The sequence below is a fragment of the Gymnoscopelus braueri genome (assembly GCF_963280865.1).
Source record: "Gymnoscopelus braueri genome assembly, chromosome: 10".
Classification (NCBI taxonomy): Eukaryota; Metazoa; Chordata; class Actinopteri; order Myctophiformes; family Myctophidae; genus Gymnoscopelus; species Gymnoscopelus braueri.
Window position 1 is genome coordinate 50171952 of NC_137611.1, and position 17322 is coordinate 50189273.

Here is a 17322-nt window from a genome sequence, read left to right on the forward strand (position 1 = left end):
AAAGAGGAGATAGTACCAGTTTCCCTGTAGACAGACGACCCCCCCCCCCCCCTCCTCTTTTTTGTACATATTTTGTATTTCCTCATGCATTTTTTGTATATAATCGTTATTTTTCCATGCTTCACCCCCCCCCCCTTTTTTTGTACATTTATTTTTTATTTTAATTTTTTTCATGCTCCTTTTTTTGGTACATAGTTGTATTTTTTCTGTATTATCTGTATTTTCATGTTGATTTTTGAACTGTTTGGTTGCTACTATATATGTCTATGAAATTAATTCAAGGACCCCAACGGAAACAAGTCCGCAAGGACTTTTTTGGCCGGACCTTTTAGTCAAAAGCATTATAAATGTAACTTTGTTGTTTTACATTCTTTTGCCTAATAAAAATTTCAATCAATCAATCAATCAATCAATCAATCAATCAATCAATCAAGCTTGTAGATCTGCTATTTTAAAAAAAAATCTTGTAATAAAATGTGGAATATTTGGAAGATTTTTTAAACATTCTAACAACACAAATCTGCCTCCAGCTGGCACAAAACATTTTCAGATGGGGCTTATAGGGATACATTAGCATTAGGGGTGTAACGATACATTTTAACAACGATTCGATACGTATCACGATACTTGGTTGTCGATACGATACATGAACGATACAGGTTAATTTAGAACGATACGATATGTTTCGATTCAGTGATTTAGTCGATACGATACATGAACGATACAGGACAGGTTAATTTAGAACGATACGATTCGATTCAATGACTTAAAATCGATATAGTAACTATTTATTTACCCAAAAATTCTGTGTGAATAATAAATACCTGGATACTGGATATAAACCCCTCTTTCTCTTTTTTTCTTCTTAAAAGTACTTAGTATTGATATAATTGATTATTTGCATTGCAGAACGATTCGATACGATTATTTGCATTGCAAAACGATTCGATACGATACAAAGTCAAACGATACGATATTTAGCTGTTTGCATATCGATATAGTAGATCGTTGAAAATTCAAAACGATGCATCGATGCAGTTACTGTATCGTTACGGGCCTAATTAGCATACATATTAACTTGGGGGTCCATGACATAAAAATATTTGAGAACCACCGGTTAAAACAATTGAACAATTGTGAATCAAGCCCAAATAACCAACTACACTTTAGAAACAAGCCCAAAAAACCGCACCCCACAGCTACCAATATGCAACTTTACAGAAAAATAAGCCCAAAGTCGCTTATAATAAGCGGACATGGCAACACTAGGTCAAATGGGTAATGTTACATCTGCCCATTTTGCTGTTAGCAATGGTGCACATGGTGCTCATAAGTCCGACATCCCACTACTCCGAATACGTGGCTTCCGCGTGCGGTTAGGGTTAGGGAATGGTTTGGGTTGGACTTCAGTGCTAAGCCTTTTTTAGAAAGGGCATCCTTTCCGAAAAAGGCAGAGCAAGGAATTTTTGCTCTCGCCATCTTGTTTTTGAAAGAAAGTATTTTTGGGATCCCGTTACTCTTTAATTTTAAGGTCCTTGTACTTTTACATTCTGTTTACTAAGTCTTTAATCTAAATTCTAAATCTTAGCCCTAAGTTCTTTTTGGCTGTTTCGCCTTTCCTAAGAAAGGATTCCCCATTAGGGTTAACCATTTTCCCTTTCTTCAAAGTTTAGGTTTTTAGGCATGTTTACAAACTATAGATAAAATTGCCAGTGAACTTTGTGAGGAATGTTCACTGGGGACTGTGCATGGCAGGTACGTCCAGTCATCCTGAGTCCCACCTTAGTTGGACCGCATACCAAAAATCATCCATAGTCTCATTATAAGAATGTTTACAGGACTAGGACTCAATAAAATATTTAAGAATATAAATGTAGTTATGGACCCAACCGCGATGGAGGGGCGCAGTCTCAAGCGAACTTGAGCCACGGGAAGCACCACCGAGCGCGCTAAGGCGCGCGAGTTGCCGTGCTGAACGTTGCGAAGTTCGCTTTGAGCCTACTCAGCCCCGTCCGAATTATGTACCGATAGGCACAGAATAGTAAATGATGTTTGTGGGGACTGCGTTTGCCCCAACTGAACCTCCCAGTGACTACTGGTCAATCCTAGTGCGTCTTTCCTGGGACTAGCACAATTCTTTATTTCTGCTACAGGGGTTAGCTTAGAGTAATGAGAACCTTAAGACATTTATTTTTAAGGTCCTTATTATTTTGCATTTGTTCATCTAAGTCTTCCTAGGTCCATTGTTTGATTATGTGTGTCTTTAACCCACTTAGTCCTTTTGAAGGTTGAGTGGGCATTTGGGTTGACTACTCTCACACCTATTTGGGTCTTAAGCTATGGGTCAGGAAGAAACCCCTTGTCTTCCCCTAGGGTCGTTGATGCTTCTGTCTTAATCTAGTATCTAGGTCAGGTGTTACTCCTCCTTTCTCTGAGTGGGTCTTTGTTCTTTTAGTTCTCTCTGAGTACCTGGTGGTCTCTTTGTGTTTCTGTGAGTTTGTTTGATTGCATTAAGAAGGGTTGGTTTGTGTGTTTCTAATGTTTGTCATATTAAGTCCCTCTGGAAAAATTGTACCTAATCTGTTTATCCATTGTCTTTCGTTATATTGCCTTTGTCCTAGTGTCCAATTTGGGTTATGTTCTAGGCCAGAGACTTTTAGGGAATTTATGCCATGTGTCATAAAGTGTTGAACAATTATTAAATTGGTCTTCTTGGCATTATTTATATTATATCTATGCTGGTTTAATCTGGTGGCGATTGTGTTTTGTGTTTCACCCACATATTGAAGGTTACATTTGGTGCAGGTGATTAAGTAAATACAGTTTTTAGTGTTAGCTTGTATTTTTTGTTTAATGCCAAACACCCTTTTGTTGTGTCTGTTGGTCACCATTTGGGTGCTTTTAAAGTAATGTGGTCTCCTGTTAGTTGGTCCATTCGTTCCTTTAAGAGTGCTGTGGACTAGATAATCTTTGAGGTTCTTATTTTTTCTGTAGGCTGAAATGATTTTACACCCATTTAAAAGAGTGTTTCCTCTGTTCTGGAAATTCCTTTTTATCCTGGTGTTAGCTAATTTGCTTTGTGAGGAGTATGTAGTTACCAGGGCCAGCTGTGGGCCCTGGTATTTTTCCTTTACTTCCAGAAAGGTGTCTTGGGCCTTTCGTAGGAAGGTCCTTGTGTACCCTCTTTTTCGTAGGGCGCAGAATAAGATCTTGCAGGCTGTCTTAAAATCCTGTTCTTGTGTGCAAATTCTGTGGAATCGTAGTAGCTGTGATTGCGAACGCGGAAGGAGGCGCGCCTCCGACCAAGTGGAGCTTACTATGTAACCCTGCTCAGGTTGTGTGTGTGTCTGTCTGTGTGTCTGTCTGTCTGTGTTCATGCTCTCATTGGCTTATGCCCCCATGTGACTCACATGCGTGCACTGCCTGTAAGCAGCCACCTGAGTGCGCCAGAGTGCAGGAATTTAGACACTGCTCTGATTACAATGCACAACACACACACACACACACACACACACACACACACACACACACACACACACGCGCGCGCGCGCACGCCACACACACACACACACACACACACACACACACACACACACACACACACACACACACACACACACACACTGTCAATGTTCTCTCCCCATCACGGTTTACAAGTCAGTAAATACACAATATTTTCGAGCTGCGTTCGCTTCCAGCGTTCGCGCGTCTTACTTGTTTAACAATCCCTGTGTAACAGTGTGGTGGGTGGAATGACGTTTTATGTAAGAGAGCGTGGGTGTCAGTTTCCTTAAAGTAGACTTTGAGATCTAATTTGCCACTGGTGTTAAACAGTGGTCCTTTGAAAATGGTTACATCCAGAAAATCAATTTTGTCTGTGTCTGTTACAAATTTTATAGTGATGGATCGGTGATGTGTGTTTAGAACTTCAATAAAATCTTCAAATTCCTCCTTGGAGTGCTCCCAGATCCCAAAAATATCATCCAGGAATCTAAAATAGTGGGTTGGTTTTAGAATACATTTTTTAATGCTGTTTCCTCCCACATTGCCATGTAAATATTAGCATACAAAGGAGCAAACCGTTTTCCCATTGCTGTCCCCTTTGTTTGTAAATAATTATTGTTAAATTCAAAATCGTTCTTGGTCAGATTAAGGCTTAACAATTCTAATAATTCAGCATCTGGCCTTCCCCTATCCGGATATTTGTTGAACATTTCTTTCACTGCCTTCAACCCTGCATCTGTCTCAATGTTGGTGTATAGGCTGTCAATATCAATTGAGAATAACAAGGCCGTTTGTGGCATTGTTATTTTCTTGATTTTTTCAACAAAGTCATAAGTGTCTTTCACATAGCTCGGATGCTGGGTTGAGAGAGGTTTCAGGAAATATTCAACAAATTCTGCTGTCTGATAGGTTTCGCTGCCACAGTCAGAAACTATTGGTCGGCCCGGTGGGATTTCAAAGGGTACGGTCCATGTGGCCGGGTCTTTATGTATTTTTGGCAATAGATAGAAAACCCTTGGTCGCGGTGTATCCTGACCCGAGAGGTAGGCCTCTTGTTTGCTACTTATTAATTTCTTCTCTTTCAATTGTTTTATAATCCTCTTAGCTTCAATTGCTGTGTTTTTGTAGATTGGTTCCCTCAATTCTTTGTAATGGTTTTTATTACTAAGTTGTCTCTCTGCTTCAAAAATGTATTGGTATCGGTCCATTATTACTATGCAGGATCCTTTGTCAGCAGGTTTGATTATAATGTCTTTATTCTTTGCTAGTTGTCTAAGTGCCCTTACCTGTGGAATTGTCATGTTGTCTGTTTCTTTCAAGTGTCCTGGGATCCTGTTCAATATCTTACTGTCTTCTCTCAGTAGTAATTTAAGGCTGTCTGGGAGGGAGCCGTCTGTTGGTTCCCAGGTGGAGCTCGTCTGGAACGGTGTTATTTCTCCCCTCTGTCCCATTCCAAAATGAGTGGCTAACTTTATCCTTCTATGATAATCTGATACATCTTTTTCCAGTCGCTTGGTCTGTTGTTTGTAGATGTCCAGTGTGGGAACAAATGATAATCCTTTCTCCAGAACGTCTCTTTGAGCTTGGTCTGGTTTGAAATAGTGTGATAAGTTAATTATGTTTGATTTTTGCCCCGTCTGCATTAGCCTTGTAGGGCATTCCAGTTTAAACTATAATCCAATTCTCTAGTATTGCTTTGGCTGTTTCTGGTACCCAGTGTATTTTGTCCCCTTCGGTTTTGAAATCCCTGTCTTCCAATTTGGGGGTGTGTTTTACCCGTGAGATGGACCTGTTTAGGTTGTCTAGTCTCCTCTGTTCTGGTACCCTGAGTTTGTCTGAGTAGTTAATCAAAGCTATGTGTATGTTGGCACAAGGACATTTTTTTGTTGCCCAGAGAATGGTTTGTAGCATCTTTTTATGTCCTGTTTGGTCTGTTTTGTTTTGTCTGTGGTTGATACCTACTGAAATGAGGCAGTGCGCTACCTTGTTGTTTTCCATGGTGTGGTCTTTCAGTAGGTCCACGCAGGATTGGAAGTCCATCCCTGGGAAGCTTTCGATCTGGATGTCACTTCTGGCAAAAGGTGGGATCCTTGCCAGGTTTGAGTCACCGAAAATCAGAATCTTCTTCTCTGGGTTAAGTCTCCAATTCTTCTTGTATTTGGACCCTGGGTGCCTGTGTGGTTTTGTCAGGGGACCTTCTCTCCCGTCTGTTTCGTTGGTGTCCTCCTGTTGTGGTTCTGATCCCTCCTGGATGGCTTCTTGTGGTGTGGTGTCTGGGTTGGTTTGTGTCTCCGTGGTTTGGCTTGGTGCTGGGGAGATTTGGTTTGGGTCCTCCTGTGTTCCTTTGGGCCCCCTTCTCTTCCTCTGTTTCTTTGGTGATGTGGCTTCCGCGTGCGGTTAGGGTTAGGGTTAGGGGTAGGGTTAGTAATGTCGGAACAATGACATGTCGGAACAATCTATCCATTGAGTTAAATAAGTGCAATAGAGTTAAATAAGTGCAATACGGTCTTAAGGCCCCCGCATGCTACCAAATGAGGTGGTCACCCTATCACCGTTTGTGACCACCGAAACGGTAGTTTGGATACTAGGCGCTCATAGTCCGGTGATTTCGGTTAGTAAAAACAGAGAGATGTTGAGGTGAGCGGGGAGTCGCTTATCATCGCGGCTCAGTGACGTCATGTTGTAGTTTTCAAACCACCGCGGTGAGAGGGTGATCACCGAAAATGGTAGCATGCGCCCCCCTTTATAGGTAACTCTATCATCAATCACCTTATGTACGCTGATGACCTGGTCGTCCTAAGTCCATACAGTGGAGGGTTAATGCAGCTATTGAAAGTTTGCTCAAATTATGGCAATGATCATGACATAATTTATAATGCAAAAAAGTGTCATGATAGTGAGAAGCCATGAGGACAAGAAATTAGCTTTCCCAGCCTTTTACCTATGTGACAGTCGTCTATCTGAGTGCCAGGAAATCAAGTACCTTGGCCACATTTTTACTGACAATCTCCATGATGATAGAGATATCTCTAGGCAGTGCCACATACTTTATGCCCAGGCCAATATGCTGCTTCACGCAGGTTCAGTATGTGCTCTGATCCTGTCAAATGTGCACTTTTTAAAGCATTCTGTACTCCCATGTATACAGCTTTCCTGTGGTGCGCAAACAAGAAGGGTAGTATGCGGAGGCTTAAGCTGGCATGCAATGATGCCCTGAGGATACTACTCCAATGTCCCTAGATGGCATAGTGCCAGTCACTTGTTTGTGACATGTGGAATCCACACCTGTGAGGCTTTCTTAAGACACTCCATGTATGGTTTCATGTCTCGCCTGGATGAGTCCCGGAACAGTATTATTGAGGATATAGTCAATCCTGGGAGGAGCTGTCTCCGGTGCTCGTCCAGGCTGCGTAAACACTGGAGAGTCAGCCTCTATGTATGATTTTATGTTTTTGTAATGTATTGTTGTTTATTAACCAGGAGGCCGATTTGTGCAAAACACATTTTTTGACAGTAGCCTACTCCTACAGATTTTGTCCAAAAATCCTGCAAATTGGTACACAGTATCTCATTAAACTAAAGAGGTCTTTCAGATTTTTCATATTCCATCCTGATTGGCTAAAAATGGCTTCCAAAGTTTGCAGGCGTGCTCCGTTTTCAACAAAATGCCTCAAATCATGAACACAGCATGCAAATTCTGTGACACATTCCCACTAGGCCGAGGAAGAAATGCCACTTGTACATTTTCAAATCAGCCTCATGGTGGCGCTATAACAGGCCAAGGTGTTTTTACCTATAACTGCACCGATCTGTGTAAAACTTTGTATGCGCACTCTCTAGAGGCCAAGGAAAAACCTTTGCCCTGCATCTGCCTTTTATTGCGCCACCAGGAGGCCGACTTATGTAAAAAAAAAATTGATACTCTTTCAGTGCCACAATACGTCAAATACGTCATGAGGCCTGACGCCCCGTGTGCCACAAGACGTCAAATACGTCATGAAAAAAAACATGTTCAGAACCCAAGATATGATGATTTGAAGATTTGCTGCTCCATTCACTTCTTGTTTAACTTTTTACTGAAAAAGGCTGTATCTCGGCTCCTAAGCACTTTTTTTTTACAATTAATTTTGGTTGTGGCACTTTATTCAAATTTCACACAAATCGGTACACATGATCTCTATAGTCACTCTATAGTGCTACGCCCACCCCAACCCCAGCACGTGGCACTCAGTTAACATACACACATTTACGCTCAAAGGACCTCAATGGAAATTAACTCAAGCTTGTTTGAGTTTAAACCTTTTGACCGATATGTACACATTTGTGTCAATACAACTGGGCTGCTGTACTAATGTAGGCTACTGTAAATTAATTCATGACGGCTTAGCCTGTCTGTTACCCAGGTCATAGATATCTATATTTTGAAAATAATGTGCTTCAGATTCCACATTTTTGCCCTCAGGGTATGAAACCACGCTGCCACCCTTCTCCTTAAAATACAATGCAATTGTTAACATACAGTAGCTGGGTGGTTCAACCTTCTTTTGAGCCAATAGCGGCATAGGAGACACACAATAAAAGACTCCTGAACACCCATCACCAGCATCAACCTGCATTTGCCTTCAGAGCTGACTAAACAAGGTATCCAGTCACAGGCACGGAAAGCCTGCTGTAGAGCAAGATGAATTTTCACATTATTTTAATCGTTGCCACCATCATAGGCAGAAGTACTCAGCTGACATTGAGTGACTGTGATGCAATTGGAGAAGTACGGCGACCAGAAGTCACTGACATCACGTGGACATGTGGCGCCAACTCCATCAGTCTGGCAATCCAAGCCTGCCCTGTCGTCTACACCGGCTACAACGAGTCACTGATGATTGTGAACCATCATTCGGAGGCAGCCTGCAGGGGAACCCTGGATACATCTGTATCTCCACCCGTGGTGCGTTTCAACTTGGCCTTGAACAATACCCATGCCTGTGGAAGTCACTTCAGGACATCAGCGCTGCCGGCACAGGGGTGTTCTCAGACTTCTCCAACATGCAGACAGTCTACATCCGTGGCATTGTGCGATCCTCTGATCCCACCACAGGGACAATCACCTACAATGCTGAGACAAAGTACTATCCTGTGCTTACCCCTTAGAGTACCTGATCAACAACACCCAGATCAACGTGTCAGCCTCCTCTATCGCATTGAGGGACAACAATGGCAGCTTCGTCAGCACCCTGCGCATGGAACTGTTCAGCGATGAACAGTACGCAAGCCCCCTGGTGATGCCAGAGAATGGAATCGAGCTGAGGACCTACATCTACGTGGAGGTGAAGGCCACCAACTTGACGGGTCGGTACAACGTGCTTCTGGACCGGTGCTACGCCTCAATCTCCCCGCTTCCTGGCAGCTCCGGCATCCACAACCTGTTCGTACCCTGCTACAGGGATGACTTCACCAACATGATCCAGAACGGCGTCAGCCAGAGCGCCCGCTTCTCCTTCCCGGCTTTCCGCTTCACGGAGCAGCGGAACGAGACCGTCTCCACCTACTACCTGCACTGCGTCACTATGCGAGGTCGGCTCCTGCAGCGCCTTCATGCAATGCAACAACAGGAGAAGAAGAAGCACGGCGGATGAGCCAACCGACTTGTCCCGCCTCCACACCATCACCTCCCCGGAGATCGTCACCCAAGGAAATGGCATCAAAGGGGAGACCAAAACACATAAAAAAAAGAATTGCTCATGCTGCTGCCGCAGCCATTAGTGCTGCTGTAGGTGTTTTAGCCTTCGTGTGCATGATTGTCTTGCAGTGGTGTAAAGTAACTAAGTACATTTACTCAAGTACTGTACTTAAGTACAGTTTTAAGGTACTTTTTCAATTGTCTATACTTTTACTTCTACTCCACTACAGGCAAATATTGTACTTTTACTCCACAAAAATTATTTGAAAACTTTAGTTACTAGTTACTTTGCAGATATAAATTATTACATTATAAAACATACATTAACCACTTTAGCCCTATTTTATACCTAGGCTATTTGAAAATAGCAGATCTACAAGCTCACAAAGCGTCGCATGAGCTTGTAGATCTGCTATTTTTAGCAGATTTTACTTTAAGTACATTTTGATACCAATACCTTTGTACTTTTACTAAAGTCAATTTTGAATTCCGGACTTTTACTTGTAACAGAGTACTCTACATTGCAGTATTGATACTTTTACTTAAGTAAAACATTTGAGTACTTTTTCTACCACTGATAATGGGGATAAATACTGTCTTTTGAGGTGTACCATATCGGCCAGCTTGTCTAACTTTTCTGGTGGAGGACAGGACTAAATCACATTGTATGTTGCTTGAAATAGGAAACTCTATCAAATAAAGATTTCTCCCCTCCCACATACGTTTCATACTTTTTGAAATATTGAACTTAATTTGTATAAGAACTTTATAGTGACTGACATCGCAGGCTGCTCACATGAAGTCTGAGATCCACATGGGAACAACATTCCATACAGATGTACTAGTTAAATTGTATTAACATTCTAACATACAGATGTACTAGTTAAATTGTATTAACATACTCTAACATACAGATGTAGTTACTCAGCTATACAGAAGATGTACTAGTCGCTGTACCAACATACTGTGGAGTTTCTCTAGGCGTACATACATTAACCACTTATAAGCCGTGCCCCTATTTTCTACTTTGGTCATTCAAACATGGCAGATCTAAAAGCTCACAGCTAAAGTAAAATACTTATTGCACCACGGCCTGCATGCACATGGGGCAACGTGGCTCGCTCACTGCATACATTTTCACACATGACTTGCCTTGCAGTGGTGTAAAGTAACCAAGTACATGTAAACAAGTACTGTACTTAAGTACAATGTTGAGGTATCAGAGGCAAATATTGCACTTTTACTCTACAACAATTATTTGAAAACTTTAGTTACTAGTCAGAAATGAAATTGCACAGTGAGAGATAATTACCCAGGTGATTTAGTTTTTAATGTGAACCTCCGCTCTCTGTTCTGCCATGTAAATAACTTATGGTGGTGTACATTTCATAGCCACGATGTGAGCGCCAAAAATCACATAGGCTTTCATTACCCACAGAACATAAAGAGGGAGTGTGTGAAATGGCCTTGTGTGATGAAGTCTTTTCATGGCCTTGAAAACAGAAACATGAATTTTTACTTGCCAAATTACTCCGCAAATGCAGTCTGAATACAAAGTGTTCCATCAACTCCGGAATATGTTAGCGCAGACGTGTGGCATGCATGCAGAGGTGCAATTTTTTACTTAAAGGAGAGATCCGCCCATTTTAAGTGTTATCTTTGATGTGTCACTAATCACTCATCCTTAATTGAAAGGGACGTTGAGTTATTCCAGAGTCCCCTGTCGTCCAGTCTGTCGACCCCCTCCGTTGGCATAATGGGAGCCTGTGTAAGGGTGAAAATCGTTTCTTCCACAGACACCAGGTTCTGTGGAAGAAACAAGCAACCAGCATCATCTCGTTCTGCACGAACGATAGCTCGTTCGCAACATTCAGTGCACGTTTGAGTATCATGAGACTCCACGATGAGCAGTAGTAGAGAAAAAACTAACTTTGCATCGGTTATAATAGACGATTTTCACTCTTACACGGGCTCCCATTATGCCAACGGAGGGGGTCGACAGACTGGACGACGGGGGACTCTCTGGAATAACTCAACGTCCCTTTCAATGTTGGTGAGTGATTAGCGACACATCAAAGATAACACTTAAAATGTCCGGATCTCTCCTTTAAGTAAAAGTATCAATAACGCAATGTAGAATACTCAGTTACAAGTAAAAGTGTGGAATTCAAAATGTACTTGAGTAAAAGTGCAAAAGCATTGGTATAAAAATGTACTTAAAGTACCAAAAGTAGAAAGTACTCATTATGCAGCATATGTCCCATTTCACAAGTTTTCAAATGTATAAAAAGCAGATCTACAAGCTCACAATGCGTTGCGATGCGACACATTGTGAGCTTGAAGATCGGCTATTTTCAAATGGCCGAAATGTATTTAGGGCTGAAGTGGTTAATGTATGTTTTGTAATAATAAACACAATGTACAAAGTAACTACTACAGTTTTAAAATAATTGTAGTGGAGTGAAAGTACAGTATCTGTCTGTACTTAGGTTACTTTACACCACTGCTTGTAAAAAATGGGTTTAAAAGACAGCTGCTTGTAATTAGCTCCGTAAACATACAAAACAGCGACCACTGAGAGTCACTGAATTCGATAGGTCACCAATCTCAGTGTAGCAGCAGGCTTTTATTACTGGCCGTTTCGTGAATCAACACAAAACAACATTAATGTTTTACCTTAAACTGTGGCAGTTTGCCCTGCTGCTGCCATCATCTTCTCAACAACAACAATGCAGTTTGTGGAAAGTAACTAAATACATGTAGGCTACTCAAGTACAATTTTGAGATTTTTTTAGTTTTTACTTTTCTGGAGTATTTTCAATTTTTCATTACTTTTACTTCTACTACTGATTATTATTACAAAACATACATTAACCACTTCAGTCCTATTTACATTTCAGCCATTTGAAAATAGCAGATCTACAAGCTCACAATGTGTTGCATCGTGACGCATTGTGAGCTTGTAGATCTGCTATTTTCAAATGTTGTTTTTTGTTTGTTTTTTACTTGTGAAATGGCACATTCTGCATAACGAGTACATTCTACTTTTGGTACTTTAAGTACATTTTTGTTACCAATACTTTTGTACTTTTACTCAATTAAATGTTGAATTCCGGACTTGATATTTACCTTAAACTGTCTCAGTTTGTCCTGCTGCTCAGGGCTCAGTGCTCCCACGTCCAGTTTGTCTGAAGCTGCCATCATCTCTCAATAACAACAACACCACCACATCAATGTCTTATTGCAGGTTGATTTAGTGTTGAATTAGGCTACATGAAGGTGTCATTTGGCTTTAAACGACATGGAAAAAAACACTGTGGAACATTCATGCTCATCTGTTGTTGACAAGACAAGCTTGTTTGACATGTTTCCATGACAACAGCTTGCAGCAGTTCCAGCTTTGTCCAGCTGGTGGCATCATTACATAGCCTACAAAATGGCAAGACATATTACTAAAGTAAATGATCTGCCTGCCTGCCTGCCTGCCTGCCTGCCTGCCTGTCTGCCTGCCTGCCTGCCTGCCTGCCTGTCTGCCTGCCTGCCTGCCTGCCTGCCTGCCTGCCTGCCTGCCTGCCTGTAGGGAGAAGCGGCACTGCTGTAGGCTATTTCACTGACAACTGGCCCCAAGTGAAGTAACTTCAAAACATTCTTCACTCTTCTAAAACAGTAAAACAAAACACAGAGATAATTCAATATCTCCACATTTGATTTGATGAGAAAACAATAGTAAAAGTATTCAGCTCGTGAACTTATCTTAGTCTGTAAGATAAGAAAACAAAGAGAAAACAAGGGGAAACAAACAATGAGAACGTTCCAGACATGGTGTGTGCAAGAGCATATCATTGGGCATTGAGCATATTATTTCAACTTATTTTTTTGTCATAGCTTTATAAATAACTGGACCAATGAAAAGAGCTTGTGACTAAATAATAACTAATTTACATTGTATCCATTTCTAAAATTATCTGTCCAAACATTTCCATCAGCGGTGGAAAGTACTTTAACTCAAGTAACATCTTGAATACAGGATTTGACTTGTAACAGACTATTTCTACATTGTGAGTACTTTGGTAAAACATTAACCCTTTAAGACCGAGAACGCATCTGTGTCACTTTAGATTTATTTGGCTATTCAAAAATAGCAGATCTACAAGCTATGAGCTTGTAGATTTGCATGCTATTTTTGGACAAATCATGAACATGTGTGCACATCTTTGAATATATATATATATTTTAAAGCAAACATTTGTAACTCAAATCTTAGCTTCTGGAGGTCCCTGGAACAAAACAGTTTTACAAATGTTTGCTTTAAAAAATATATATTCAAAGATTTGCACATATTTAAAAAAAATAGCGGCCCGAGTGCCGCGCTATGAGCTTGTATATCTGCTATTTTTTAATAGCCAAATAAATCTAAAAATGACACAGATGCGTTCCCGATCTTAATGGGTTGAAGAAGAAAATAAAATAAAATCTTCCACCACTGGTCAGTATAAGGCCAGACAGTGAACAAATAACTCAACATTTTAATGCGCTTCTGTTGTTATTGTTGTTGTTGTCGGCTTTATAAAGGGGAAACAGTCTGGACAGAGGGGAAGAAGACGCAGCCTTCCCCACAAGAGGCAAGGAGTTACTTTCACAAGAACATCTTGAGAAACTAATTGTCGCCACACAATGTGCATCGAAACGCAGAAGTGTGGACACAAAGCATTTCAACACACATTCAGTGTGAACACACAGGGCTTTGTTCAGACTGCAGCCACGTCCCATTTCTGGTTCAAATGTGATCTTTAGGATTGACTGTCCACACTGTTATTGAATCTGATCTTTAATACTGACTGTCCACACTGTTATTAAATCTGATATTTAAGACCGACTGTCCACACTGTTATTAGTGTGGTTGCCCTAACAGGGCAACCAGACTATAGTAATCCTCACACTTTATTATTAATATTATAGATAAACAATATTTTCAAGCGCATCACAGCCCACAGTTTATTTTTCCCAATTTAGTGCCATATGTCAAAATGACCGGCTTCACCGGGAATCGTGTGCTTTTATTTTGCTAAGAGATTGGTTGCATAGTTTTATTGATATTGATTTATTAGTGCATTAAATTTCCCCATCCACTTTAATGAAAAAGTGAAAAAACTCAAATTCAAGTATTTTTTTCTCAGAAACCGTAAGAGCTAGAGTTACCAGATTTGGAGGGGAGGTTTATAATTTAGTCCAAAATTATTGAAAAAAGTATTACACTAATCGGCCACATGGTGGCGCTATAACAGCCCCCTTTACGTTTTGGCCTATAACTCTTGAACCGTAGGTCGTAAAATCAAAATTTCTTTTCCCCTAGATTCCTTGGGTCATGACGCAACTCCCCATATAGGCCACGCCCATTTGCGTCAGGATAGATTTTCCGCCATTTTGAATTTTCTTCAAAACACACTTTTAGCTCCTCCTCCCATATATTTTGTTCAAATTTCACAAAAATCGGTACACATGATCTCTGGACCCATGCGATGGGTATTTATGCGACAGAATTTTGATAGTCCATACCGTTCGTCCGTAAATGGCTTCCAAAGTTAGCAGGAGGGGCCCGTTTTACAAAGAAGCCCACAAATCACGAACAAAACGTCCAGTCAATCCCAAATTTGAATCACATGTCAAGTGTGGATTACTCAACAAATCCCCAAAATAATTTCCACTTTGATCCATAGGGGGCGCCACAAATGCTCAAAATGTAACCTTTTGATGCAAAAACCATATGTTGGCGGGACCAATCCTCTCAAAATGAAACGCAAGGGATCTCAGGAGTTGCGTGACAATGTAATTGGCGCAGCCTCCGACGGTATTCCTCCCAGCGTATTCCTCGAGTCCCGGCGGCAGCGAACCGCGACTCGCGTCGGCGCAACCACACTCTGCAATTGCCCTGAATTGCGACGCGTCTAGTTAATCATTCATATCTGCACTGGTTGTTGGGGTAATGACATAACAACATAGGCTTAAGTCATACATGCACAACTGGCGGCCCGGGGGCCACATGCACCCCCCACCTTCTCTTAATGCGGCCCGCAGGTTGATATCGGAATACTGATATATTATTGATTTCAGCTGTCACAATTCCAAACATGCAAACATGACCCGCTTTAATTACTTCAGTCTATATTAGTAGCTTAGTGACTAGTATTAAAATTCTATTGTCTTTTTTACGTCCAATTTATTTGTATTTAAGTTCATAAAGTTAACATAAGTATAACTAAATGCATTTGAAATGATTTTTTTTTTTTCAATTTTCAGGATTCCAATAAAAAAATGGCACAAAAAAATAAAAATCTGGATTCCATTTCAAAAATAGATCTACAAGCTCAAAACACGTTGCACTGCGACACGTTTTGAGCTTGTAGATCGGCTATTTTTGCTACTTTTGTGTGACATACTGTAGAATGGCCCGACAGTATAAGCAATTGCATCACCCCTGGCTTAAGTAATGCTTAACTTACACTCTGCCATACAGCGCGCCAAAGATAGCCGATCTACAAGCTGACAATGTGTCGTATTGCAATGCATTGTAAGCTTGGGCGCAGCCACAGCTGAATGGTTAGAGAGCCTGGCAAACCCGACGTCCAAGGTTATATGTATTTGGACGCGGACCCCCATCTCAAAATATGTTGTTCCAGGGACCCCCCCCAGGAGCAAAGATTTGAGTTGAAAAAATATATATGTTAAAAAATGTGCACAAATGTTCACGATTTAAAAGAAAATGCAGATCTACAAGCTCATAGCGCTATGAGCTTGTAGATCTGCTATTTTTGAATAGCCAAAGTATAACAATAATTGTTAAAGTGGTTACACAGAGTCTTAATGGATTAATAGCCTAAGAGTTTGATCCTGACAGACAGCATCCATTATGTTCATGGGACTGTGTTTCAACTCATACTCATAGCCTACTGAGTAACTTTCAATTAAAGAATAGTTTTTTTTAATATACAATCTTCCACTGGTATATTTTTCACAATAAACATTCCACATAGATGTTTTCCTTTTTTTTTTACAACCTCTCTAAACATTATTAAAGACGACCTTAATTATTATATTGTTTTCCACATTCCTAGAGCACAGTGGTCACAATGGGGATATAGTTAACAATAGAAAAGCCTGAAAACAAAAAAATCCCCCCTCAGGTCATGCATTAAATACATGCATTTCCTTTGGACATGTTTGTTTGATGACTTATATCTGGTAATATCACAATTTAAATAAACATGTATGGTAGGCCTATGTGTGTACCACATTAACCCTGGTGTCCCTATGTTTCAAAATGTGTATTTCTTTTATTTTTATTTAATTATACATTTAGCATTTACAAAAAAGTAATGTACTTGAGTGCAGTTTTGAGGTACTTTTATTTTATTTGAGTGCGTCCATTGTTCAATACTTTATAGAAATATCGTGCTTTTTACTCCAGTACAATTATAGTTACAAGTCGCTTTGTATAACTATTTTAAACTGAATCTATACATATGCTATTGTCGACTTTGTGAGTACTATTACTTTGGTACTGTAAGTATATTCGTTGCTAATACTTCAGTATTTTAACAGGTTTCTTTTAGCTGACCCTTTGACATCTTGGGTTTGAGAACAAGGGCCTAACCCCGCGTGGCCAGACTATATCACTGCGTGGATATGAGTCTGGTGCTTCTATGAGGACGTTTTTTTTTTCTCCAAGGGGCGGGATCAAAAGGATGGCTCTGCACGCAATTGGTTAGACCTACAACCAACTACCAATTATAGTCTCCCATATTTAAATACTGGGTCCTGATTGGTCACCCCAGACTTCAGGAGCAGGAAATGGATTCTCAACGGAGCGGGCCAGACCCAAATCGCAGAGGGTTCCGGCTTGTGCGTGTTCCGGCCGCCTGACCGGATCAGAAACCCGAAAATGGTATTGATCCCAGGCTACCCCCTTCCTTCCAGTCAAATGTTTGACGTTTGACATTCACATTTGTCCCAAGTAGTCACGATATGCATTTTGGGGAGTGAGAGTGCGTTGTTCCGAACTATAGTGCGGAAAGACCGTCCGACACGGAAGAGCATTCCGACATCAGAAGGAGCATGCATCGGCCTTACTAGAGTACTTAGTT

At 40.8% G+C, this 17322-nt stretch overlaps 2 protein-coding genes and 1 pseudogene across 3 annotated transcripts in view; 1 reads left to right on the top strand and 2 right to left on the bottom strand.

Annotated features, from left to right (window-relative positions):
• The window catches only part of riiad1 (regulatory subunit of type II PKA R-subunit domain containing 1), a gene marked incomplete at its 5' end in the record, with an annotated part of 30336 nt that extends 17951 nt beyond the window's left edge, over positions 1-12385 (bottom strand). Inside the window, one exon of the mRNA XM_080440379.1 lies at positions 12311-12385. Within this exon, the coding sequence (XP_080296505.1) occupies positions 12311-12385 (75 nt within the window). The remainder of the gene's footprint in view (positions 1-12310) is intronic.
• On the top strand, positions 8186-9264 carry LOC308092808 (zona pellucida-like domain-containing protein 1; annotated as a pseudogene). The gene has a single exon. The product of its transcript is annotated as a zona pellucida-like domain-containing protein 1 (transcript).
• A 2256-nt stretch (positions 12386-14641) lies between the features above and the next one.
• The window catches only part of il6r (interleukin 6 receptor), a 49045-nt gene continuing 46364 nt past the window's right edge, over positions 14642-17322 (bottom strand). The window contains exon 13 of the mRNA XM_080438905.1: positions 14642-17322. This exon is cut by the window's right edge and continues 863 nt beyond it. The gene's annotated coding sequence lies outside the window, so the exon portion shown is untranslated.